At 39.3% G+C, this 27,779-nt stretch overlaps 1 protein-coding gene across 1 annotated transcript; it reads left to right on the top strand.

Annotated features, from left to right (window-relative positions):
- The first annotated feature begins 1,433 nt into the window (after positions 1-1,433).
- Positions 1,434-27,779, top strand: pax1b (paired box 1b). The gene is made up of 4 exons (XM_075459778.1): positions 1,434-2,091; positions 3,002-3,114; positions 5,524-5,743; positions 27,628-27,779. Exons 1-4 carry the CDS (start codon positions 1,434-1,436, stop codon positions 27,777-27,779), a joined length of 1,143 nt encoding a protein of 380 aa, XP_075315893.1.

Below are 27,779 nucleotides of genomic sequence, written 5' to 3'. Positions count from 1 at the left end.
TGTCCTAATGCACATAAAAGTTGGTCAAATTAACTCTTCAGTACAATCCAGCTTCTTAAAGCTGGAAAAGACAGAATGTAGCTGATAAAAAGGGGAAGAAAAACTGCTGTTATATATAAAAAACTGATTAAATTCAGCACATCTTTTTAACTTATCTAGACTGTTGCCTGATTTTAAATTCATTTAAATGATTTTATTTGTTTCTCTTTATATTATTTTATATATTTTTAATGCTTCTTGCACTCCCTGCTGCAATGCTTTTATTTTATGTAAAGCACTTTGAACTGTTTGTACATGAAATGTGCTATACAAATAAATTTGATTTGATTTTGATTTGACATCTGCATGAAAAGGTAAATTAATTATTCTGTTTAAGCGTTAAAGGAACTCAGCCTCCAACAGCTTCCTTCTGCAGCTGTTAATTTAAACTAAAAACCACATAAAATGTTCAAATAAATGCACGGATGAGCTATAATTCGCCTCAGAAACTTTAAAGATTAAAATCTGTGAACAAGATCAAACTAAACTAAGTCTTAGAAATGCACCACGGCCTCTGACTGATGTTAAAGTTTAAATGAAACAAAGATTTAAAGCGAATTAAAATAACTAGAAAATACATAAAGATAAATTACTTTAATTCTCAAAAAAAATGAGAAAAGTTTTGTTTTAAATCAAGTTTCATAAGATGCAGAAAGCAGAAGTTGTTCTTTTCTGTATATTTACCTGAAATAGGAGGTTAAAGATGCAGAAAAAGGACGAGAACTGAAAACAAATGTTCACACAGCTGAATTTCACCTGGAGGTTCAGAAACAGTTTATCTGCCGAAGCTTCTTCTTTTATCAGATCAACACAAAACAGCTGAAGGTTGATCAGAAATGATAAAAAAAACAGCTTTTAAAGAAGCTAAAACATTTTTTCTAAATGAACAAAGTTACAAATCAAAGCAGCTTTAAACCCAAAAATGATCCTTAAGAGCTTAAAAGCCCACTTCTGTGTTTTTCCTCTTTCCTCATTAATGATGAGCATTAATATTCTAACTTTGTACTGTTGGAGGAGTCCTTATTTTTTTAAAAAGTCTAAAGTTTGATGAGCTTAAACCCAAAGAGTAAAAGCATAAAGGACTCATAATAAATATAGATGAATCGGATAAGTTTCTTTCTTTCAAACTGTGATGAGAAAATGTAACTTTTCATGTTTGTAATTTCTATTTTAATAGAAAGCTTTCTGCTCCATAACTAATGAGGTTAAATTGTTGAGTAGCAAAATTGTAATGAATTAAAAAAACAATGTTTAATTTTTTCATTTGAACCTCACATCATTAATTATAATTAAAGAGGTGCTGTTTTTATCAGTAATTATAAAGGAAACACGTTTTCTTTTTAACCTGGAAGTTCCTGAAACTGTGAAGTTGTTTCTAATTTCTTATTTTCTGCATGAAAACGGTGATTTTTCTGAAGTATTATCCAGCTGCCGTCTCACAGCTGGATGATGAACCGTGTCCCGTGTGTGCAGAGCAGAGTTACGGGGAGGTGAACCAGCTGGGCGGGCTGTTCGTGAACGGCCGCCCGCTGCCCAACGCGGTGCGGCTGCGGATCGTGGAGCTGGCGCAGCTCGGCATGCGGCCCTGCGACATCAGCCGCCAGCTGCGCGTCTCCCACGGCTGCGTCTCCAAGATCCTGGCCCGGTACCACGAGACCGGCTCCATCCTGCCCGGGGCCATCGGCGGCAGCAAGCCCCGGGTCACCACCCCCGCCGTGGTCAACAGCATCCGGGACTACAAGCAGGGGGACCCGGGCATTTTCGCCTGGGAGATCCGGGACCGGCTGCTCTCCGACGGGGTGTGCGATAAGTCCAACGTGCCGTCTGTCAGCTCCATCAGCCGGATCCTCAGGAATAAAGTCGGGACATTTACACACCAGCAGTATGATGGCATCAACGCGGCCCCGGTGCAGCTTCAGTACGGACACATATGCCCGTTCTCCTCCTGCAGCGGACCCGAGGCCCCCACCGGGACCAGAACCGGGACCAGAACCGACGTTGCGCAGAGCTGGAACAATATTCTGGGCTTCCGCGCCTTCAGGGAGCCGCCAGGTTGGTGTCGTTTATTTCGATTTTAACCTCCACTTTTGTGCATTTTTAAAACTTTAAAACATTTGCTGATTAAAACTCGGTTTCATCTCGAAATTAAAGAATATTAATTTAAACGTTTAAACGCTTGATTTTTACCTTAAAAACCTTCGATTTATTTATTAAAAATGTTCAAATCAAAATCAAATCAAATTTATTTGTAGCACATTTCATGTACAAAACAATTCAAAGTGTTTTACATAAAATAAAAGCATTGCAGCAGGGAGTGGAAGAAGCATTAAAAATACATAAAAAGAATATAAAGAGAAACAAATAAAAAATCATTTGAATGAATTTAAAAACAAGCAACAGTCCAGATAAGTTCAAAGATATCGTGCAGATTTCATATTCAAAATGTTGAACATTTTAAATGAAAGCATTACAATAAATTACTATCGCTTCTTTTAGAAATTTGTGACAAAAAAGACTGAATTTTTATTTAAAACAAAACCACCAAAATCCAGAATGAACACATTTACTTCTCACCTTTTGTTCCACCATTTTACAAATGAATCACAGATATAAATTCTATAAAAATACAAACATTTGTCAACCGTTTCATCACCTTTTCCCCTAATTCAGCCATAATCCGATAGTAAATGTACTTTCTGATGAGTTCAGATCTTTCAAACTTCTGCACATAAAACACACCCTGAAAACAGTAATGTTGATTAAAACTTCCCACTTTATTCAGACTTTGTTACAACATTTGCTTTAAAAGATCAACATTTGAAACGATGTCGATTTAAAAAGGAGTTTGTCTGCTTTTTGATTTATGAATGCTCAAAAATGACCGCGGATTTAAAGTCATGTTTCCTGAGGAAAAAGTACTTTTTAATTCCTGCTAATTTAGCATGACCTGTTTTATTTATAGTTCTGTCTGGATCTGATGGACATTCAGCCAAAGTGGAAGAATGGGGAGTGAGCAGCAGACAGTTTCCTGCAGAGAAAAGCAGCGGTGAGCTGAACCTGAAATATCCACAGCAGGTAAATAAGAAACATTCCCATTTAATTTATCAGAGTATGAATGAAGGATTAAACTATGTGAGCTTGTAAACTGATTGTGAATAAAGACATTTAACATGTAAAACGTTAAATGTTTCTTCTGGTTTCCTCCTGCTCTGATTGGATGCTCATTCCTGGAGAGAACATTTTGAACATTTTCCGTCTGAATAAACAGAAAACAGCTGTGAGAGTCGGCACTGTTCAGAGGTTTTGAAGGAGGAATCCATCTTGTTGGTTTGAGTTTTTCAGGTTTTTCTGTATTTCTGCTGATTTACACAAAAGTAGAAAAGAGAACTTTATCAAACAAGAGACAAAATAATTAATCTTTTAGTATTGCTTTAGGTCTCCATTTAAATGGAACTTCCTGAGAACACTTCTTCATGTGGACCGAGGAGGTCGGGGATCAAACTACTGAACCTTTCTAAGGCACAACTTCTTTTTTTTACTTGTTTCCACTAAGCTAACCTTTTATTTAATATGCTTCGGCGCCATTACACCAGGTCAAATTCCTGTGTACGTGTACATTTGGCGAATAAAGAGATTCTGATTCTACTCTGGCTGGATTGGAAGGGAAGTTAGGACAATTATTCAATAGTCCTGCATATCAAAAAGTGACAAAAGAATGTGATTCTCCTGTGTTCGAAACCGCATACTACATTCTGCATACTACATACTGCATACTACATACTACATACTACATACTTCCATACTGCATACTCATCGATCAGACAGTATGCAGACGTTTACCCACAATGCATTTCGCTCCTGCCCGAGCCGAAATCAGCCGGCCTGAAGCTGATTTCTCTTAAGCTCTAAACTCTGTAAACTTTAGCAACATTTGAAACATTTTCAGGTGAGAAAGTAGTCGTTTAGATCCCCAACGTGTTGAAAACCTGACTAAATACCGGCTGTTTACAATTTTGTTCCCACGAATTCGGCGCTACTAAAGCTAGCCGCAGAGAGCAACGCACTTCCGGTTATTTTCACAAAATAAAATACCCGTTGCCTTTTATCATAGGGAAAGCCATTACGATACAATTGGTGCTTTTGTTTTGAAAACAGGAAGTGAGCCTACCCTCGTTGTAGCTAGCTTGAAACTGCCGTTTTGACAGGAAATGACGATCGGCGACGTCACGTTACGTTGCATCTTGGGTAGTTTGAGTATGAGTAGTAACCTCATGATGCATACCCAACATTTAGGAGAATCTAGTATGCATCCAGGAACTTAAAAAAAGTTAAAGTTAGAATGAGTAGTAGGAGTAGTATGTGGTTTCGAACACAACAGGATTAGCAGTCTGCTGGAAGGTAAATCGAGTCAGGTGGCGCAGTCTCGCCACGGAAAGTGTCAGAGATGCAACAGTCTGCAGCATTAAAAATCACAATTAGGGCTCAAAAACTGTCCAATTAGCACAGCTTGAAACCTCCAAATCATTACATTAAGATTTCTGAAAAGAGGTTTATGAATTGTGACTAATTTTAACCTCATCCTAACCAACAAAAGTCCCTTTATTATAATGCTGGTTAGTTAGAATGAAGAATTACAAATCCCAGCCCTGGAGTCGCAGTGCTCAGAAACTGAGATTTAAATGTTTCATGCATCACAGGATGGATAAACCCAGCACTCCTAAACCCAACCATGTGTTTAGGATCACGAATGTTGACAATCACTATCACTATGAACCGCCTGCTCCTGCATGAACGGCAAATACTGCCCACATCTTGGCTCTTTCCATCAGTTTCAGTTCAATAATACTTTATTAATCGTCCATTTTATCCAACATTGATCTCACATTTCCCATGATGATCAAAGGGAAAAAATGGTTTGAACTTTTTCCTCCTTTTTCCTCCTGTTTTGCATCCCGGAAATCTCTTCAACTCATCTCGATTTGGGGTCTTATTCCAGGATATTAGTAGGGCTTACAGGTTTAGCAACTTTCCTGTTGCCGTGGCTACGCATCATACCAGAAAATACACGTTTTTGGATGATAAAAATAATAATAAATTTTATTTATAACGCACTTTACATTTACAACAATATATCAAAGTGCTACAGTGGGATAAAAGACAAATATTAAGATCAAAAGCAGGGACAGTAAAATGCAAATAAAATACACAAATATAAGTAGTGAGTCCTTTAAATGCAAAAAAAAAATGCAAAAAAAAGGATGCAAACCACAAGAGAAAGTCAAATGTTTCCATCACATAATTTATCTTTATTGGGTAAGACTAGGCTCAGACATGAGTTTTAAAGAACTGGGATCTAAATGAATAAATGTGAATATATATATATTATATCTCCTAAGATGCTCCATAACTGATGTATTCCAGCTTTATATTTTAGATCTGCTTTGTCGATGCGTTCTGATCTCGTTGTTTCGCTCTCCTCCTCAGGCCTCGTCCGGTTTGTCCGGTTTCGTCCCGGCTTGTGCGTATTCTTCCCCGAACCAGTGCGGTTTGTACGGAGGTCCTGCAGCAACCTGCGTGAACACTGGGCACCGCTGGCAGCCCCAGTCCCCCGGTCTGGCTCCCAGTTTGAGTTCCAGTCCGACCCTTTGTTTGAGCTCCGCAGCCCCACCGGAGGCTGCAGCATCTGTTAGACTTCTCCAAAGAGGTCAGACCATTTCTACTTTCTTTGTTTTGTCACCAATCGGACGGTTTTACTTGGAGGAAAACTCAGCCACTGTTTTCACCAAATACTCTCAAACCGTGGGCTCAGATTCCACACGTCTTTGCTCCTGAATGGCGTATTTTTCTTCCAGCCTATTGTTGATTTTAAGATGTATTTCGGTCTTAATGCAGGGTGGAAGCGGAGGACTTTTGTGGCTTTGGCCGAAAACTGCACGTTTTGGAACCAAAGTTCCATAAAAAGCTTCAGTACTTCGTGTTTAAAGCTATAAAAGCAGATTTATTTCCTGTTAAATGTTGCATTTTGTCTCCTGAAGAACCACTAATGTATGTTTTAAGAAAGAAGGGTTTGTCGTGTTGAGATTAAAATGATCCAAATTTACACAGAAGAAGAAGCAGCTCACATTTTTATTGAGGGGAAAAGGTTTTGGATGGTTACAAACCAGACTGTCTAATGTTTAATTTGTTAACGATGTTCAGCAGGGGGTTGTTTCTTAGGACTTAATCTGCTCTGATTTCATCCAGCTTCACAAGCTGCAGATTTCAGACGCTCTCGGTCGTCCTCAGCAAGTTAAATCGAGCTAAAATGTTGTGTTTAGAGGTTTGAAAAGTGAGAAATGGAGGATGTGGTGGTGGAGATGCAAACGGATGTCCTTTACTTTCGCTGACACTCATTATGCGAATAGATTTAGGTATGAAAACTGTGTGTTTGGGTGGAGGAAACTGGCTTTTCACATAGCTTTCCCGTACCTTCTGCACGTTGCATATCTGCATTTTCTAGCTTGATGTGTGACCCGTCTGCAGAATGCACGAAACATGATGTGGATGCATGAATCTGTACTTTTAACTTTGTATTCAGGGTGTGATTCCTCTTTTCTCAACTTCTGAGGTCCTTTCTGGACTAAAATAAATGAAAATTTGGGGAAAATAAACCTTAAAGTATCTTTAAAAAAATTCTGTGTACACGGAGAGAATAGCCAGAAGAGATGAGCTCAGGTCTCTGTGCTGATGGTCACATGTGAAACTCCCCCCAAGCTTTCCAGTTTTTCACTTCCTATTCTGATATGGTGATACTTTATCATCTACGTCCACAGAAAATAAGAGAATAAGACATCAGAATACATCTCCTGTTGGAAGGGAACATGCTTTTTGAATGGTTGGCTGAAGAGGAACTAATTGAACTAGCTTATGAGCTCAATGGGGATAGCTGACCATGCTAAAAAAGCTGAAAATAGTTAAATTTTAGCAGTAAAAACTGTTTTGGTTGAAGGAATTTTGTGATTTTTGTGTACTACCAAACTTGGAGTTAGTCAGAGAATTTGAGAGGTTGATCTCGGTTCAACGCCAATAGCTGAAATTCTGTAAATGTGAGCTCTTTAGTAGTTACATTGGCTGAAAGAGGACAAATTTTCCTACATTTTAAGGTATAATTTGTTTCTCTAAGTTAAACTGTATGAAAGTTAGAGGAATTTGTTTGAAAAAACTGAAAAATGTGAAACTTATCAGCACGCACTCAACTGTGTGCTCATTCATAAAAATCAAGAAGGAGCAAAATGTTCATGTTTTTTAAACTGTCATGTTTCAAAATTGGCTGAAGATTTGAAAAAGCTGAAACAATTTGGTAATAGCTGAATGTCTTGTGACCCATTTAAAGTTTGAATGGTGTCTCTAGCTGAAAGCATGCAGAAGTAGTTAGGTTGGAAAGAGGGGGATGATTTGGAAGAGCTGAAAGCTGTTTCCATTTATTTGAATGACGGGAAAATTTGAATAAAAGTTGAATATCTTAAAAAGTGTAAAAGTTAAAAACACCAAAAATGATAGCAGGAATCTGCTGACAGAGCTGAACGTTTTGATATCAAGATTGTTGAAATAGCTGAAAGTATGCAGGAGTAGTTAGGTGCTGAAAACTGGCGGAATAATAATGATAAAGAGAAACAGGAACTTAATAGTGAGAATAAATTGGATGCTGGTATGACAGCGATGAGCCAAGTGGTGACAGTTTTTCTCTTTTCTTTTTTCCCTTCAGAGGATCCGAAACTCTTTCTGAACAAACGCCACAGTTCTGCGCTCAGATTATCTTCAGCTTCATGATGACGCAGCGGAAATGCAAGAAGACTAAACTCACCTTTTTCCTTCACTGGGAAAAGCAGAAACTCTGCAGATCAGGTCGAAGAAGAAAAGGTGAAGCAAGAACTCGGGGAATTCAGAAATCTTTTTCTTTTTTTTTCTGAAACGATTCCATTTTGCAAAACATATTGGAAAAACTGTGATTATATTTTTCTATAAATGTGCTTATTAAAGACTTGATGCAATAGAACAACTCAGGAGATATTTATTTATTTCAAACTGTATTTTAAGGATATTTTTTTTTTAAATTGTTAGATGGTAAAAATTCATATTAATAATCTCATGAACTTTAACTCAAACGTTTATACACAAAGAATATGATCATCAGTAAATATCCTCATTAACAGGGAGGGATGGATGTAGACAATATGATTGGGTGATGGTGCAAAAGGAAGGGTTAACATCTAGAATATAATAATTCTGAAATAATAGGCAAAGAATGAAACGTGTTTAATAAAAAAATCCATCTTCTGCAGAAGGTCGAGTGATAAAAGTTGCAAACAGGCGGCTGTTCTGCATAAAAACGGTGAATCAGCATCTTATTTACTGTGGATTTCCAAAAGTTCTAAACTGGACACAAGTGTTTGCAGTTCAGCTACAGAAGAAGGAAAATGGCACCTGGCTGAGTCGGCTCTTCACTACCTGCCCGGTAAGTTTCCCAGTTTGTAAAGTTGTTCGTGTTTTGGTGGATTTTCCTCCTTCTTCCTTCTGTCCACAGACGTTTGACACTCGGGTGGGGAACCGCCGAGACTGATGGGTGTCTCAGATCTGTCCTCTTTTCTTTTCTTTTCTTTTCTTTTCCCAGATGAAATAATGTTTTATTTCCAGACAGTTTTGGTATTGAACTCGACTCATTCTTCCCTTCAGAAGTGTTCTCTATCACACTGGCTGCAACAGCAGCCCAAATCAGGATCGTTTTATTATGAACTTAAACATCCAACATGTTTAATAGCTCATTTCTTACAAAAAAATCAGTTTTTCTATCATTTTTGAATGTTTATTGATGAGGAAAAGGACAACGTATCACTCAGAAGTCTGCTCAGTCCTCCAAAGAGGACCTAAACAGCAACCATGGGTGTTTTCAATGGAAAAAAAAGACGCTTTTAAGTGTCCGGCTCATGTGAGAAATATGCTCATCTGTGTAAAGTGAATTTCTGACCTTTTTCACTGAAGACTCAGCTTAAAAAAACTCAGTTAAAACCAGCCAAACTTGGAAAACCAAGACCGGTTTCGTGCCTGTTCGCTGTGAAAGAGAAGCACTCTGCAGGTAAACGGCAGATAATCTGGTGTAAGATGATCCATCAGCAAACAGCTTAAAGCAAACAGGAGGCCACCCATTAATACCTGAACCCTCTGAGCCCTGCTGAGACCCGGGCTGACAGAGCAAACATCAGCTCATTGTTTCGAACCATCTCTTTGAGAAATATTTGAGTCTTTTAGGAAGCGGGTTAAGTCCCAGTTCTCGTCTCCATTACCTGCTTTGTGTCACAAGCATCCACCAGAAGTCAGTTCCAGCTTTTATTTAGGTTCAAAATCGAGCTACAAATGTGTTTTTTTAGGCCTTCATTTTGTCAGCGACATTAAAACTCAATTTATGAACATGAAAACCTCATTTTAGGTACTTTCAGGAACTGGTTTGACTTGAGCAGCATTTAATACTTGAAGGGGGCCCCGTTATGCAGAAATCCCTTTGTTCTGTTCTTGGAAGCATTAACAGTGTTGGGGTGAAGTCACCAGCAGGTGGAAAACCTTCTCCGCCCGCTCGCATCCACCCTGCCAGACCAAAGAAGACGGCTTTGATTAGAAATGTTCTGTTTGGGGACGCGCTGTTAATCCATCCGGCCTCAGATTATCTTCGACGGATCAAACATGATGTGCTGCAGTATGTTGTTCCCACTCCTATGGCACTCAGCGGGGTCACATGGCACTGAAAGGATCGGATTATTGGCTAAATTACAATCAGACTGAGTTATTAAGTGCATGTAGACACCTTAATCTGACTAAGAACTGGATCGGATCAGATTCAGACCCCGAGATAACTGGGTTGAAAGTCACTCTAAACCTGCTTGTAGACGCTGAAGCTCGTGGTGAATCAGACTTTGCGTTCTGCGCATGCTCCAGATGTTTTCCCGGGGTCGTGACCCGGAAGTCAAAGGAGACGATATTCCTGTTGTTGTCGCCGTCAGAAAGAAACAAACAACGCGATGGAGAATGCTCCGTTGGGCATCGAGTTTGTGCAACAAGCAGCTCATCACAGAGCAAATGTAGAGGGACGTAGCTTCATCTGGCTCTGCGTTCTCCATCTTTCTCCAATGCCTGAGTTTGTTGTTGTTGTTGGTGGTGAAGAGGTCAACAGGAAGTGGCTCTATTAGCAACAGCTGGAATGGGTACAGCGCCACCTATCATACCGGGGTATGACACGCTTTGTGCCTCTGATCCCATTCATTCACCGCCATATATCCAAGGAGAATTACCCTCGCTCAGCTCATTCTGATTGTAATTTAGCCAATAATCTCATCCTTTCAGGGTCATGTGACGTTTGTTGCCTCAAAGGTCGTACAGCAAACATGTCCAGGCCTCAGTTTGGAAGTCTGGGACTCATCTTCTATTCATTTACTGTGACCCCCAAACACGTTGGACCCCATTTGAGCTGTTTTGTTCTCATCTGACTCAGAATGTACCTTCAGTTTTCATCAGTTTTCATCTTCATGTTCTTTAGCAAAGGCCCAGCACCTCCTCCAGTAATGTTTGGTCTGTTATTCAGAGGAAATCAGTGCAAAAACATCACCATTCGATATGTTTAGGAGGATTTATCCTCTGTGTGAGGATCTAAGTGAATCAGCAGTAACACATTTAAAAGGATGCAGGAAATGTAGCAAGATGCTGATCTGATAAAACTACAGAATGACTGTCCATGAGTAAGAATGAGAGGTCTGGATCCAAAAGGCTCCCACAGATGTCTCATCTGGATCTCTTCCATCAAGAAAAAACTATCTGATAGCATCTTTAATGAGTGAAGCTGCTGCGGGCTGCTGACAGATGGACACAGCAGAGGAGGGGAATGTGCTCAGATCCATTCTATCTCTACGTATTCTTGCCTCACACTTAGCTGCCATGCCCTCTTTAACCCCGGACACTCCCTCAGAACAGTTCAGCCGGGATTTTCAGGCACGTTTTCCCGCTTCCAGCTCGTCTTTGGGTGCTTCTGAGTGATCTGCGGTGTTGCTGATGGCAGCTGGTGATAGTTTTCACTGGGAGGTTTGTGCTAATCCTGGTGGTGTGAAATTCATTGGGATGGTTTTAAATTAGGGCTGGGCAACGATTAAAATGTTTAATCTAATTAATCACATGATTTCCCTGATTAATCGCGATTAATCGCATTTGTACGCAAAATCCCAAAAATGAATTCGAAAGTAGTGTATAGCTTTTAGCATTTAGCTTTATTTTAAATGTGCTGCCATATGAATGAAAGTGCCATAACATTTGTTGTGCAAACACACTTTTAACATCAGCATTTTTATGAGGCTTTTTTCCTTGATTCTCCCACACTACTATAGATTTTCATAGCATTTGCTTTTAAAACAAATCATCCAAACCTGATGCCCCCTTTTCTCAGATTTGCTGAGATAAGAAGATGTTGTTTTGGTTCGAGTTTCATCTGGAGCCTTTTCTGTAAAATTACATGTTCCCAGAGCCCAAAAGTAGGCATGTTAGTTTAATTGGTGACTCTAAGTTGACTGTGAGGATGATTCTGAGGCTGTGTTCGAAACCGCATACTTCTCCTACTACTCCTACTACTCATACTAACTTTTTGAGTCTGAGTAAGCGAGAAGTTCCCGGATGCATACTAGATTCTCCTAAATGTTGGGTATGCATCATGAGGTTACTACTCATACTCAAACTACCCAAGATGCAACGTAACGTGACGTCGCCGATCGTCATTTCCTGTCAAAACGGCAGTTTCAAGCTAGCTACAACGAGGGTAGGTTCACTTCCTGTTTTCAAAACAAAAGCACCAATTGTATGGTAATGGCTTTCCCTATGATAAAAGGCAACGGGTATTTTATTTTGTGAAAATAACAGGAAGTGCGTTGCTCACTGCGGCTAGCTTTAGTAGCGCCGAATTCGTGGGAACAAAATTGTAAACAGCCGGTATTTTGTCAGGTTTTCAACACGTTGGGGATCTAAACGACTACTTTCTCACCTGAAAATGTTTCAAATGTTGCTAAAGTTTACAGAGTTTAGAGCTTAAGGGAAATCAGCTTCAGGCCGGCTGATTTCGGCTCGGGCAGGAGCCAAATGCATTGTGGGTAAACGCTCTGCATACTGTCTGATCGATGAGTATGTAGTATGCGGTTTCGAACACAGCCTGTGTGTCCAGTTGGGGTGGGTGTACCCGCCTCTCGCCCTGTGACGGCTTGGATTGACTGCAGTACCTCTGATCCTGAATAATGGCGCTTTTCCACTAGCACGGCTCGGTGTGGTTGTGTTTCCATGACAAACGAGTATACTTCGTGCCTCCTCAACGTGGGCGGGGTTGTGGTAACACGGCTGCGCGTGTTGCTGCTCACCCTGTGGCTTTTTGTCGCACAGAAGGCAAGATAAGAGAGCCAGAGAAGACTCCTGGCCGCCAGACAAAACGGTATTGAAAAGTACCGGAGAGTTTTGTTACGAGCTTCAAAAAGACGACGTTTGGAGGTAAACTAACGATTGCTAACGCTAGCTTTTATTATCCGCATTATGACGCTTCCAGTGACGACATTCATCGGCCAATCAGTGGAAGGCAGTCGGCTGACGTCACGTTTTAGTAACGCTTCGGCCCGCTTGGAACCGGGGCTGAGGTGGTACGGAAAATCGTGCCGGTTGCAGGTACGGCGTGCTGGTGGAAACACGCAATAGCGCGCCGAAGCGAGCTAGTGGAAAAGCGCCATAAGTTATAGCGAGTAAGGAAAACGGCTCGATGAATGAAGCCTCCTAAACCTTTGACACTTTGTTGATTCAAGGTGTCTTCATGAGTTAAAAGAATCCCAGTTTATAAAACGATCTGCTGTGAGTATTTGAAGAAGTCTGTTGCACATCTCTGTGGATCCACCTCGTCTCTACCTGTGCTGCTAATCTGTTCATCCCCTGCAAATCTTATGGTTTAGAAGCTTGAACAGAAACTCACCATATTTGACCTGTGGGTTAACATCGAAAGGCTTTTAAGGTTGTTGTGCAGAGAGGAGGCGGTGAGGGGGGGTGAAGTGGTTCTTCCGGCTGCATGAAGATCTCAGATTTCCCACTAAGATGGAGGTCTTTCTCCCCTGAAGGTATCACCCCGCCTGGGCACAAACCTTCAGCAGTTTACCTGTTTACTGTGGAGCTTAACTCTTCGCAGCGCGTTGCTTTCTCTAGTAGTGCAGAGAATCATTTGTTTCCTCGTCGGTACTGCTGCACAGGTTCCCACTGAAGCGTGTTGAGCTGCTGCTGCGCTCTGATTCTCACCAGGCATGCTGCAGCCGCTCAGCACGCCCTCAGCATCACGTGTCCTCGTTCCAGTATTCAGAGAACTTGTGGGTTTTTAAAATACAATAAAAAAACTTGGGCCGGGCAACAATTTAAAATGTTTAATCTAATTAATACCACGATTTCCCTGATTAATGACGATTAATCGCATTTGTACGCAGAATCCAAAAATGAATCCAAAAGTAGCGTATAGCTTTTAGCATTTAGCTTTATTTTAAATGTGCTGCCATATGAATGAAAGTGCCATAACATTTGTTGTGCAAACACACTTTTAACATCAGCATCTTTCTGTAGTTTTTATGTAGAAGCCTCGCTCCACTGTCTGTTTCCTTGAATGACTTGCTGCTATCAGTTGTGTGTTTTGCCTTTAAGTGATATTTTAGACTGGAACTACTACGCTGAGAAGACAATTCAACTTGGCAGTGTTTACAGATGACTTTGGTTCTGTCGACTCCGCCGTCTGGAAGAACTTTAACATGAAAATGGCCGAGTAAAAGTTCCGTACCCTTCTCCATGTTTGGTGGATCCGCCGATTACTTTCTTTTCCTGTTCCACAGCAGACAGCAACAGACTTTTACACAATAAAAGCCTGTGAACAGCAGACTTTTACAAAATAAAAGCCTGTGAGCAGCAGACTTTTACAATAATAAAAGAAATCAAAAAAAGAAAAAAAAACTGCGTTAATGCACGATAAAATTTTTATCGGCGTTAAATAATTAGCGAGTTAACTCGCCCAGCCCAAAAAATAAATGTTAATAAAAATATTTAGTCGGGAAAGAGTGAAGGAGGGAGTCTAAGGTGGGGAGAGCAGGTCGATCATGCCTAACCTGGAGCTGCGGTCCCGGCCTGCTGGATTAGAAATGTCCCACCTCCACCTGCCCCGACAGGCCTGAACGGATTGCATCTAAAAACCCTGCCATGAAACAACGAGGCGCTCAATGAGGGTGCATTGAAAATGTGAAGGGAATGGGATTAAACACCTGGGTTGTGCGCAAAGACAACCAAAGCAACCCATCACGCTCAGATTCTAAAACTTTTGAAAAGTTTGAATAAACTTTCGACCCTTTAAGTGAAAATATATCAGGTGTCTGCAGAAGTTTTACTGAAATTCTTCAACCCACAATGTCTTCTAAGTTTCCAAAACTACATTTTCTAAGAAAGGCCGTGGGGGGCAACAGGTGGTTTGATTCTTGCACGCACTTCCGACTTGATTATTTAAAAAAATATATGTAGTTTATTTGCAACAAAAAATATGAACAAAACAATAACTAAAAATCTCTAAAAAAAAAAAAACTTAGATGAAAAATGAAAGTTAACTTAATCTGATTTTACAAGCTCAAAAAGTGGTCAAAATGTTTTTTTACCAAAACCTCCCGTCTTCACAGCGGACATTTGACCAACAAAAAGCCCCCCACTGTGTGTTCTTAATCTCTCTGATTAATTAAAGGTCTTAAAGTTACCAAAATAATCTAAACAATTTCAAATGTAAAAATGAATTACAGATTTTGATTCCAAACTAACTAAAGTATATTCTAACTGCCCAAAGAAAACTAAATTGATAGAACTTATGATTTACAAACATAAATGGCCACAACAACGTCCATGTTCCATGTTTTAAGATAACAGCTCATCTTCAATCTATTAATTTGGGTTCATAGACACAATATTCATAGTTTGTATCATGAAAATAACTGTTGACAGTTGAATAGAATGGACCTTCTTGTCATTGTATATCATGCAAACAAGGGAAGCTTTGTGTTAATTCTAAAGCAATTTACGGGTTAGACAAACGGTCTAATGTATTTCATAAACCATTAACATATATTGTCTTTATCTAAATTTCAAACAACTGTGATAACATATATGTTTAATGAATACAATCAGTCTCTACTAGAACACAATTTACAATGGAAGCGTGACAACTCTTTTTGTCATGAGGTTATAATTGATGTTAAAAATCTACTGGACTCAATATTTGGGTGTCATACATCATGCTGATCTTGTAGAAAACATGGAATACATGGAAGCTTTTCAGAGACATTGTGGCTCTGTCATTGGGGATGAGTACCATTAAATTTGTCCATTCTTAGACAAATATGTCTGTGAGGCTCTTCCAGCGGCCACCGGTGGTGCAAATTCCAAGTGAAGGTCATCTTCAAATTCCCATTCAGATCTAAATTATCCTCATATTTGATAACATCTTCCTCTTCCACATCGCTATGTGCCCGACTCTCTTCAAATATGAGTTCCAAAGCCCTCTGGCAGCTAAATCTTTTGGTCATACTGATGCTGGAAGACTGTACTGGGATTTAGAGATATTTATCTCTTTGTCTCACCTCCTTGATGTGCAGGTATAAAGAAAATTTTAGATTTTTACAATGTTATGGAATTACATCTAAAAAAGAAAGTGAGAACAGACAGCTTCTGTGTGCTTTGATGATAATAATATAACATCGTGTGTGTCTGTGTATGCGGGTCAAAATGACCCGAAGACTATATGAAGGATATAAATGTGTGGGGTATAGTAGCATGTTTATCACAGAAAATAAGCTGTAAGGCCGTTGAGATTCAGGCAGAAAAAAATTCATATTTGTACCATTTTTCTTCTTTTGAAAATTTGAAACGGGTCAATTTGACCCGAATACCATACAAGGGTTAAGGTTGAGTGTTACAAACGAGATGGTTAAGCTTAAGAAAACATCAAGGCACTATAAAAAACAAATTGCAAGCAGATCCCCACCCCCCTGTGTGATTTAAGCTCGTCCAACTGAATTACACAAACAGTGCTCGATCAGTGCAGATATTATTATTTCTGTTCATATTTAATGCTTTTCTGTGATACTGGGCTGATGTGAGAGCTCATTGGATGGCAAATGTCTATCATTATATAATAGCATCAGTTTTATATCAGGAAATATCTGTAGAAAATTGATATATCCACTGTGTTTTCACTGTTCTTACATAAGGTTTATTTCTCATTTTTTTGGCCTTTTCACCCAACTTAACCAACTTTTTTTGAGAGCTTACAAGGAAATGTTTTTATTCAACTCATTTTAATGCAGCTATATTTAATTTGTATATTTCAGGATGTCTGTGATAGATTTAACTGATTATTTTAAAAGTGTATTTATCAATTAATTGAAAGTGACGTTCCATATTTAACGTCTCCATCCATGTCTTTGCCGACAGTTAAACCCACAGATTCTGTTGGCAGAGTTTCCCTCCTCCATGCAACCCCACGGTGAACTCTTAGGAGTCACCAGGGGAAGGAAACAGATGTCAGAGGCTTTCTTTATGAGTTTTTTTTTCATGTTACAGAGTCCCTCGCATCCCGTTTAACATCAGGTGTTTGTTTTCGGAAGCTTTCCTCTTTGAGCCGTGAAGACTTCAGCTGAGGAGGAGCAGAGCTCTCGCAAAAAGATCCTCAACAAAACCACCAAATCCAAATGTGGGGCTGAGAGAGCTGAAACATCTGGCTCATGGATATATAGTTAAAGCTCATTGTAGGAGCTATTTCTCTATTTTTAGTTATTAAATTATTAAATCATTTATATTTGTTTTATATTATTTGCTTATTTTTTGGTTGATAATTAGTATTTTTGTTTAATTTTAGTAATTAAACTATTTTTTTGTTTGGGAAATGGGCGTTTCACATAAATACATCGGTTTTAGGGAGCTCTGGATGCACACATGGTTTTTTTTATCAGTCATCAGTCAATCAGTGGGTGAACAGGTGAGGCAATCAGGCAGAAAGTGCGGGAATCAGAGCAGGAGAGGCAGGAAGGGATCCTGTGAAGCTCGCCATGTTTGCTTTTGCCTGCAAATTTGGAATAAATCCATGATGAACTACATTTTTTGACGTTTTGGAATGAAAGGGTTAGTTTGCTGTTAGCATGATGGACTCACACTGGGTCTGTTGCAGAGGTGGAAAGAGTTCTGAAAATTTGTGCTCAATTACAAGTAAAAGTATGTTAAAAAAAATACTTAAGTAAAAGTACAAAGTACTCAAGTAGGCTCACCAGAACTGGACAATGGGAGATTGTCGGCTGTGTTCGAAACCGCATACTTCTCCTACTACTCATACTAACTTTAACTTTTTTTAAGTTCCCGGATGCATACTAGATTCTCTGAAATGTTGGGTATGCATCATGAGGTTACTACTCATACTCAAACTACCCAAGATGCAACGTAACGTGACGTCGCCGATCGTCATTTCCTGTCAAAACGGCAGTTTCAAGCAAGCTACAACGAGGTTAGGTTCACTTCCTGTTTTCAAAACAAAAGCACCAATTGTATGGTAATGGCTTTCCCTATGATAAAAGGCAACGGGTATTTTATTTTGTGAAAATAACAGGAAGTGCGTTGCTCACTGCGGCTAGCTTTAGTAGCGCCGAATTCGTGGGAACAAAATGGTAAACAGCCGGTATTTTGTCAGGTTTTCAACACGTTGGGGATCTAAACGACTACTTTCTCACCTGAAAATGTTTCAAATGTTGCTAAAGTTAACAGAGTTTAGAGCTTAAGAGAAATCAGCTTCAGGCCGGCTGATTTCGGCTCGGGCAGGAGCGAAATGCATTGTGGGTAAACGCTCTGCATACTGTCTGATCGATGAGTATGCAGTATGGAAGTATGTAGTATGCAGTATGTAGTATGCAGTATGGAAGTATGTAGTATGTAGTATGTAGTATGCAGTATGTAGTATACAGTATGCAGTATGGAAGTATGTAGTATGCAGTATGTAGTATGGAAGTATGTAGTATGTAGTATGTAGTATGCAGTATGGAAGTATGTAGTATGCAGTATGTAGTATACAGTATGCAGTATGGAAGTATGTAGTATGTAGTATGTAGTATACAGTATGCAGTATGGAAGTATGTAGTATGTAGTATGCAGTATGTGGTTTCTAACACAGCCCCGGTCTGACGAGTCTCGATTTCAGTCGCATTCGAATTATTGGCGGAACGGAAAATTTCCGCTGTCCGCTAACGCGTAAACGGACCAGAAATTACATTTCCGTTGGTGCTAGCCGCTAGTACCGTGTTAACTTTTGTCAAAATGAAGGCAAATTAACTGAAATTTAACGTTTTAACGCAAAATGAGCTTTTTAGGAAAGATTAATGTACAGTACGCACGCTCTATAAATGTTCTAAATATTCTATACATATGTCAAATACAGCGAAGATGCCTTGTTGATATGAAAGGTCAGAGGAGAATAGGCAGACTGGTTCCAGATGACAGGAAGCAGAGGTGGGAAGAGGACTGAACATTTGTACTCAAATTTGTACAAAGTACTCTTCTCAAAACTCCTCAGAGTATTAATTACTTTTTAACCGATGGATGTTTTAGTGCTTCGTCAGTAGCAGACATTTGATTGGATCCACCTGTATGAAATGCATTGGAAAAAAGAAAAAATCTGACTGTTTGAATATTAATTCAAATTGTGGGCGAACTCAGCAGGAAGTAGATTACATGGTGTAAAATGTACTCAAGTATGAGTAAAATTACACACTTGAAAATACTCATAAAAGTACCCAAAAATTTACTTAATTACAGTAACGGGTTTGTAATTCGTTACTTCCACCCCTTCTCTGTTGTGAGTGTCAGAGTCCAGATGTTTTATTATATATATTTCTGTTGTCAGCAACGTTTTAATGTGCAGATTATCCTGACTTTAAATATCCTGTTGGGTTCCATGTGTGCAGGAGTAATAACATCCACAAAGATGAGACAGAAAGGTTTATAAAAATCTTTTAATGTACTTAGAAATCATTTAAAGATGCTCAACAGGATGAACTAAAGCGGATCGTTACATCTGCCTGCTTGTAGGAAACCTCTCAAAGAGCATGCAAAGTGTAGCTCATCTCAACACTTTGACGCATCAGTTTCTGTGTGGATTAAGTTTCGCATTAATCTGATTTTTATTCGACTTTTGACTGCTTGGAGAATGTCTTCTTGGAGGAAAACGTGTCTCTGAAATCACTCCTGTTGGGAGGGTATTACAAGGTCGTTTAATTTAATGTTTTCTGTGGGATCGGGCTGGAAAAGAACCATTTCACTGTTAAATAAAACAAACAGAGCTAACAAAAATACAGAATACATGTCAGAAAACCTCCCCCCCAGAATTTAACTGCATCAGAAAACAAGTCCGGCTCCCCTTGGTCATGAAAATATTGTCACCTTGATCTGATGTGTGGAAAAACAATAAAAATTCCTGACCTGCAGCAAAGCGGTTTACAGTGCTTCTTGTTAGCTGAAATATAAGAAGGACTTTATGCTGCTTTGACTCACAGCAGCTTTCTGTTCTCTGCTGATAGAGGAGCACCTTTTTTAGGCCTTCAGGTGGTTGGATGCTCATGAAATAACACTAATACTCATTTAATTCTGATGATTTCTGTTTAAACTCCCTTTTCATCTACTAATTATTGCCATTAAACGACAATAACGCTGTTTTCTGACGGCTCACCTAAAATCCTGATTATTTTCTTCATCTTTTTTTTTTTAAACTCAGTTTTGTTGACGGTTTGTTTTTTATATCTTTGCAGCTTGAGCTTCAGCTCGTTTCCAGCCAGAATCTTGGTGTGCCCGTCCCCTCAAGGCTCTGCAGGTAAGCAGTAAATCCACCGGTCGGTCGGTCGGACATAAAGAGCTGCGACTGATCAACACCAGGTGAGGAACACCGCGCTCTGCTGTGACGTCGCGTGTGACTGGTTTTAAAAAGGCGAGGGAATCCCAGCCAGGGACATGGCGCCGTTTATCTCATAAATCAGCACGAATGTAACAAAACACTGGACCTGTGGGAGGATGTCATGAACGTTTGATGCATGTTCTGTAACCAGGAATCAGACGGGAGCTTAAAAGTGGGGAAATTTTCACAGAAGTAACAAACAGCTAAACATTTGTTTGTTTTTCTTAGATAATAAGATGAGGACTTGCCTTGAAATGTTCAATCCAAATAGCTTGAAAATGCGACTGACTGATTCTTAAAGGGACAGTTCGCCTCTTCTGACATGAAGCTGTGTAACATCCCATTTCAGCAACATCATTTCTGAACATCTTCTTACCCCCTGCTGCGTCCTGTGAGCAGAGTTCCAGACTCGTTTTGGTGTTGATGAAGGTAGTCCGGCTAGTTGGCTGGGGTTTAAAAAATAAAGCGTTTTGCTTCTCAAAACAATATGCATTCAACAGAGTCAAATCAAATCAAATCAAATAAAATTTATTTATATAGCACATTTCATGTACAAACAATTCAAAGTGCTTTACATAAAATAAAAGCATTGCAGCAGGGAGTGGAAGAAGCATTAAAATACATAAAAGAATATAAAGAGAAACAAATAAAATCATTTAAATTAATTTAAAAACAAGCAACAGTCCAGATAAGTTAAAAGATATCGTGCAGAGAGCAATACATTTGCATCACAAAATCATTCTCCAGGAAAAAGTCAGACCTCACAATCGCTTGGCCCTATTTTCTCTCCCTTCGTATATATAACGCATATTGTTTTGAGAAGCAAAACGCTTTATTTTTTAAACCCCAGTTCAGTTCACAATATCCAATCTGGGAAAGAATGGTTGTGTTTCTCTCTAACTACAGAGACGCAGCTTAGATCTCACCACACGATGATGGAGACGCAGGATACTTTAAATTTGGCCACAAACAGTCATGAGGACTTCAAAGGGGGCGGACGGAGGTATTAGTCCACCAGCTCTGATGTTGAAGAACCCAGTTTGAGACCTTTTTCATTTGCTGTCAGTTGTAACTCCTCACTGTGCTTCACTCTCACATGTTTGGTTTGGATGTTAAAAAAAAATAGGTTGAAAAATGGATTTCAACACTCCATTTGCTTTGACCATTAACGTAAAATTAGGGCTGGGCGAGTTAACTCGTTATTATCGCGTTAACTCATCAATTATTTAATGCCGATAAATATTTTATTGCGCATTAACGCCTTTAAAAAAAAAAAGAAGAAAAGTATTATTATTTTTTGGGGCTTTTGTGCCTTTAATGGAAAGTTCAGAGAGACAGGAAGCAGGGGGCAGAGAGAGGGGGAACAACATGCAGCACAGGGCCGTCCGATGCGGGACTCGAACCGGGGCCAGCTGCAGCGAGGACTGTAGCCTCTGTACCCACTACGCCACGGACCACCCCTGTTTTTTAATTAATAAATTTTTTATTTTATTTTATTTTATTTTATTTTATTTTATTTTATTTTATTTTATTTTATTTTATTTTATTTTATTTTATTTTATTGTAAATGTCTGTTGCTCACAGGCTTTTATTTTGTAAAAGTCTGTTGCTCACAGGCTTTTATTTTGTAAAAGTCTGCTGCTGTCTGCTGTGGAACAGGAAAAGAAAGTAATCGGCGGATCCACCAAACATGGAGAAGGGTACGGAACTTTTACTCGGCCATTTTCATGTTAAAGTTCTTCCAGACGGCGGAGTCGACAGAACCAAAGTCATCTGTAAACACTGCCAAGTTGAATTGTCTTCTCAGCGTAGTAGTTCCAGTCTAAAATATCACTTAAAGGCAAAACACACAACTGATAGCAGCAAGTCATTCAAGGAAACAGACAGTGGAGCGAGGCTTCTACATAAAAACTACAGAAAGATGCTGATGTTAAAAGTGTGTTTGCACAACAAATGTTATGGCACTTTCATTCATATGGCAGCACATTTAAAATAAAGCTAAATGCTAAAAGCTATACGCTACTTTTGGATTCATTTTTGGATTCTGCGTACAAATGCGATTAATCGTGATTAATCAGGGAAATCATGTGATTAATTAGATGTAAAATACATGTTTTATGGTGAAAATGGGCTCGAATGTCTCAGCAATGAACCGAAATAAGACTACACATACAGAACAATCCACTGACCGTAACCCCTTAGAGACCAAAGGTGCTGACACTTCATTTCACTGAATGTTTCAGTTTTAATCCCAGAAGAAAATCACATTGTTTCAGAACATATTAACAGACCAAAATAAAAGGAATGTTCTGCACAGTGTTTACGTGCAAACCTGCTGATTCAGCAACACGTTGTAATAAACTGCTGCATCTGGATGCCATTACTTTGATGAGCATCCAACACGAGGTTTGCTATCGAGAAGCAAAGCGTGGATTTAGCACGATCACTGTGGATATAAACACATAAATATATTAAAACTGTTATATTTCTTTATGTATCAAACACAATCTAATTATAATTTATTAAGTGTTCCTAGGATGAAATACAAAAAGACGGGTGAAGCTGCTTTCTGTTTTTATGCACCAAAAATCTGGAACTCTCTACCAGTGTATATTCGTCAGTCAACAGATATTACAAACTTTAAAAAGCAGCTAAAAACACATCTATACACCCTCGCCTTCTACTAGTTTTATGGATTGTATTATTATTATCATTACTATTTGTATATTGCATTTGTTGTTTCTCTGTTGTGCTCTATTTTGTTGTTCTTGTGGTTGTTTTACTTTATTTACTTTGTATATTGATCTTATTTGTAAAGCACTTTGAGCTACATTTTATGTATGAAAGGTGCTATATAAATAAATTTATTATTATTAGGGGATGGAGAGTATGGTGGACCACCCACGCTGCCGTGGGGGTCCACAGAGGGCACTCGCTGTTTTCACAGGTCACTCGTGTTCGACTCGTTAAATAAGAAAAACTGTGTGTGTTCGAACCTCTGCAGATGGACAAAGACATCTGCTGTTCAGGGGGAAATCGGGGTAGAATATCCGAACATCTCCTTCCGAGTCCTGATAAAAGAAATGGAAGTTTCAGGCCAAAGGAACCGAATGAAGGGCCGAGGCAGAGAGTCTTAAATCCCCTCTGAGATGACTTACTGCAGCTCAGGGTGTTTTCGGACCTGAGGGGCCGGCTTATAAAAATAGCCAAGATAATCGTGCCATTGCTCATGGAAAATATCCAAGTACGCACACAAACACAGTGAACTTTCTGACATCTGCAACCGTGTGTCGTGAGCTTGAACTCGCAAGAGAAAGGCAGACACAAACGCCCAAAGTCGGACTTTACTCCCCTTCTGTGTGCCGTCCAGAGGTGGGCAGAGCAGCCAAAAATTGTACTCAAGTAAAAGTACTGTTACTTCAGAATAATATGACTCAAGTAAAAGTAAAAAGTAGTCATCCAAATAATTACTTGAGTAAGAGTAAAAAAAAAAGTGCTTGGTGAAAAAACTACTCGAGTACTGAGTAACTGTTGAGTAACGTCTGATTTATTTGTTATCACAAGCATTCAATCAGACAGACAAAAATACTAAATAATCATCTTTAGGCAAATTAGAGTTCATCCAATCAAATAAATGAATTACAAAATAGCTTAAATTAAAATAATCCAGGTAAATTCAAGAACTTCAATAAAAAATAAGAGACTTAGGAAATGTTTAAAACATCTGTAACCCATATGTAACCTAAAAAACAAACATTCACCTATCCATGGGGGGAAAAACGAGTTTAGGAAACTTAGCGCTACATGTTTCCTCAAGTTAGATGTTGAGTTTCTGCTGAAATGTGCGTTTGTTTTGGTTGCCACAGAAGACACATAATGTAGCTGCTGTTTCTCACTCTTTGTAAGGTAAACATGCTTTCAGTATGAGGCCTCGTCTGCGTCTTCATTTCCCACCGTTGGTTCTGACATTTTTCATCTGTTTCTTTGTTTGTTTGCTACGACTGCTAATGCTAAAGCTAACCCGTCCCGCCGCTGAGATCGAGTATGGTCACGTGACCAGACTGCACGGCTGCGTCTGATTGGTGGAACACAGTCAGGTGGTAGAGCCTTTGGCGGAAGTCTCTCTCTCTGTCAGAATAAAACATTAAAATGAGGCGTACGCGGGGGGATAAAAATAATGAGGCGTAGAATACCAAAGAGGTAAGAAGAAAAGTAACCAGCTCATTGTAGCCTAATGTAGCAGAGTAAGAGGACAGTTTCTGCTGCACACATCTACTCAAGGAAAAGTAAAAAGTATAGAGATTTAAAACTACTCCTAGAAGTATAATGTTTTCAAAAACTTACTCAAGTAAATGTAACTCGTCACATTCCAGCAGCTCCTGCTCAGACGTAGAAAACTGAAACGAGTTTCTCTTATTTAGTCTCAGAGTCTGAACTAACTGCACATCGGAGAAGAATTTCTTCCGGCTTTGAATAGTTTGACCACATAATCCAAACTGTAGAGCTTCTGGTGCTTCTGGTTCAACATGTAAGCCAACAGAAGTGATAAGTGGATTCAAGTTCATAAAGTTTGTTTCTCAAACTTATATTTTGTCAGTTTATGATTGAACTTTTTTGCTATTTTTAGCTGTTTATCAAAACATTCTTGGTTTAGACTTGGCTTTGAGAAAAGGTTTTTATAATTACATCTCTTTGATACAAGGAACGCTCTGGAACTCATAAACGTCTCCAATAGATGGCTTCCGTCCTCTGTGATGCTTCGCCATGACTTTACTGCAGCGGTCCTCACGTTTGTGGATCTTTCTGCGTTTAAATGTCGTCTTTAGAAGGTGAAATGCAGCTCGATCGGGTTTAGATCAGATCCCAACCCAGAATGTTCCACTTCTTTGTGGCTCTCTGCCTGTTTTTTCTTCTGTGAATTCAACCCAGCTTTGTTGCCTTTGGCTGAATCGGAGCTGACAGTTTATCCCTGGACACTCCAGAATTCATGCTTCTGTCTTCTGTCACATCAGAAAACAGCAGCGACTCGTTGATGATAGATAGATAGATAGATAGATAGATAGATAGATAAATGCTTTATTCATCCCAATTTGGGAAATTAATGTGTTGCAACAGCGTACAGTATAAAAGGTATGTAAACAATTAAAGTAAAAACAAGCAAATAGAATAGAATAAAAATAGAGAATAAACATCAGCTATATGCAAATCTACAGTATGAAGAGTAGGGTAAATAATAATAATAGTAATAATAATAAACATCAGTAAACTAAATAAAAACAGATTTGTACATTTAACAATAAAGGTAAAAATAAATTTAACTGAGCAGACTGAACCAATAAGAAATATAGGGTATATGGATAATTTACATTATATTGTACTATGATGATAGTCCACGCCTGCACACCACCTCCACATGTTTTACAGATGTGCTCTCTTTATACGTTTTTCTTCTTTTCATTCTGGTTCAGGTTGATCACAGTTATAATTGTTTAAAGGATGAACATATTTGAGATGTTTTGTGAATGTTGGCTCACTCTCAGCTCTTAAACACACCCCTGAAATATGTTCTTACTTTGATTGCGTTGGTCATGCAGCTGTTTGGCTGCTGTAAAAAGATGTCTGCTGTGTCAGATAAGTTGTTGGTGTGATTAATAAACTTATAGCTTGTCATCTTTTACGACATGTGTGATCAAATCAAATTTATTTATAAAGCACATTTAATGTCCAAAACAATTCAAAGTGCTTCACATAAAATAAAAGCATTGCAGCAGGGAGTGGAAGAAGCATTAAAATACATAAAAGAACATAAAGAGAAACAAATAAAATCATTTAAAAACAAGCAACAGTCCAGATAAGTTCAAAGATATCGTGCAGATTTCATGCATAGACACATGAGAACAGAAATGTTGACATGTTGTTCTGAGGAAACTATCACTTTGAACCGCCTGCTCGTGCATGAATGGCAAATACTGCGCACATCTTGGCTCTTTTCAGTTCAATAATACTTTATTAATCGTCCATTTTATCCAACATTTATCTCACATTTCCCATGATGATCGAGGGAAGAAATGCTTTGAACTTTTTCCTCCTTTTTCCACCTGCTCTGCATCCTGGAAATCTCTTCAACTCATCTCGATTTGGGGTCTTATTCCAGGATATTAGTTGGGCTTACAGGTTTAACAACTTTCCTGTTGCCGTGGCTACGCATCATACCAGAAAATACACAGTTTTGGATCGGATCAAATCAAATTTATTTGTAGCACATTTCATGTACAGAACAATTCAAAGTGCTTTATATAAAATAAAAGCATTGCAGTAGGGAGTGGAAGAAGCATTAAAAATACATAAAAGAATATAAAGAGAAACAAATAAAATCATTTAAAAACAAGCAACAGTCCAGATAAGTTCAAAGATATCGTGCAGATTTCATGCATAGACACACGAGAACAGAAATGTTTTTAACCTGGATTTAAAAATGTCTCCATTTGGTGAAAGTTTAATCTCCACTGGCAGTTTGTTCCACTTGTTTGCAGCATAACAGCTAAATGCTGCTTCTCCATGTTTAGTCTGGACTCTGGACTGGACCAGCTGACCTGAGTCCTTGGATCTCAGAGCTCTGCTGGCTTTATATTCTCTGAACAGATCACAGATTGTAAACCATCAGCAGGCTTTTAAAATCTATTCTGTGACTGACTGGAAGCCAGAGTAAAGATTTTAAAGCTGCTGTGATGTGTTCAGATCTCTTAGTCCGGGTTAAAACTCCAGCAGCAGCGTTCTGGATGAGCTGCAGATGTTTAATGCTCTTTGTGGGAAGTCCAATTAAAAGAGCGTTACAGTGATGGAGTCTACTGGAGATGGATGCATGGATGAGTTTCTCCTGGTCTGTTTGGGAGAGGAAACCTTTAATTCTGTTGATGTTTCTGAATAAAAAAGCTGCCTTGGTGACAGCTTTGATGTGGCTGCTGAAAGTCAGATCTGAGTCTATCAACACTCCGAGGTTACGAGCTTGGTCAGTGATTGTAAGGTCCCGAGTCTCAAGATATTTACCAACGCTGACCCTCTTCTCTTTGCTCCCAAACAGAATGATCTCAGTTTGGTCTTCATTTAATTGTAGAAAATTCTCTCTCATCCAGGTGTTTACTTCCTCCAGACACTGACACAGTACGTCTGCTGGGCTGCAGTCGCCATGGTGACAGAGACACATAAAGTTGTGTATCGTCTGCATAACTGTGATAATTGATGTTAAAGTTCTTCAATATCTGACCCAAAGGGAGCATATACAAGTTAAACAGAAGAGGTGGGATGCCAGGTTGGTCTTTGCAGCAGGATGTTCAGGGTGTGAGCGTGCTCAGTCTTTGTTTATTGTGCAGTCTGAGCCTCAGCTGAGCAGAAGCAGCAAAAAGCAAGAAGCCTGACAGACTTGGACTCATTACATCAGCAGTTATGGCCTCCTGGGAGCGCTGGGTCCAGGCTCAGAGGTGGAGGGGACACATGAACTGGGACTTCTCTCTCCCATCTGGTTGGTCTGCGGTTGTTTTTGTGTTCCCTCGCAGCGAAGCGGTTTGACGTCAGAGAGCGGAGGTGCGGTTACACGCCTCCAAGACCGGCAGAAACCCAGATGAAAGACGTCCAGTTGCTCGCTGAGCTGCTTCCATGCACACAGCAGGCACACATGGGTGGAGCCGGCTTCATGACATCAGCGTGA

This window comes from Odontesthes bonariensis, chromosome 24, assembly GCF_027942865.1.
Source record: "Odontesthes bonariensis isolate fOdoBon6 chromosome 24, fOdoBon6.hap1, whole genome shotgun sequence".
Taxonomy (NCBI): Eukaryota; Metazoa; Chordata; class Actinopteri; order Atheriniformes; family Atherinopsidae; genus Odontesthes; species Odontesthes bonariensis.
The sequence above is the reverse complement of the archived record's forward strand: the minus strand, read 5'-3'. Positions and strand labels throughout refer to the sequence as shown.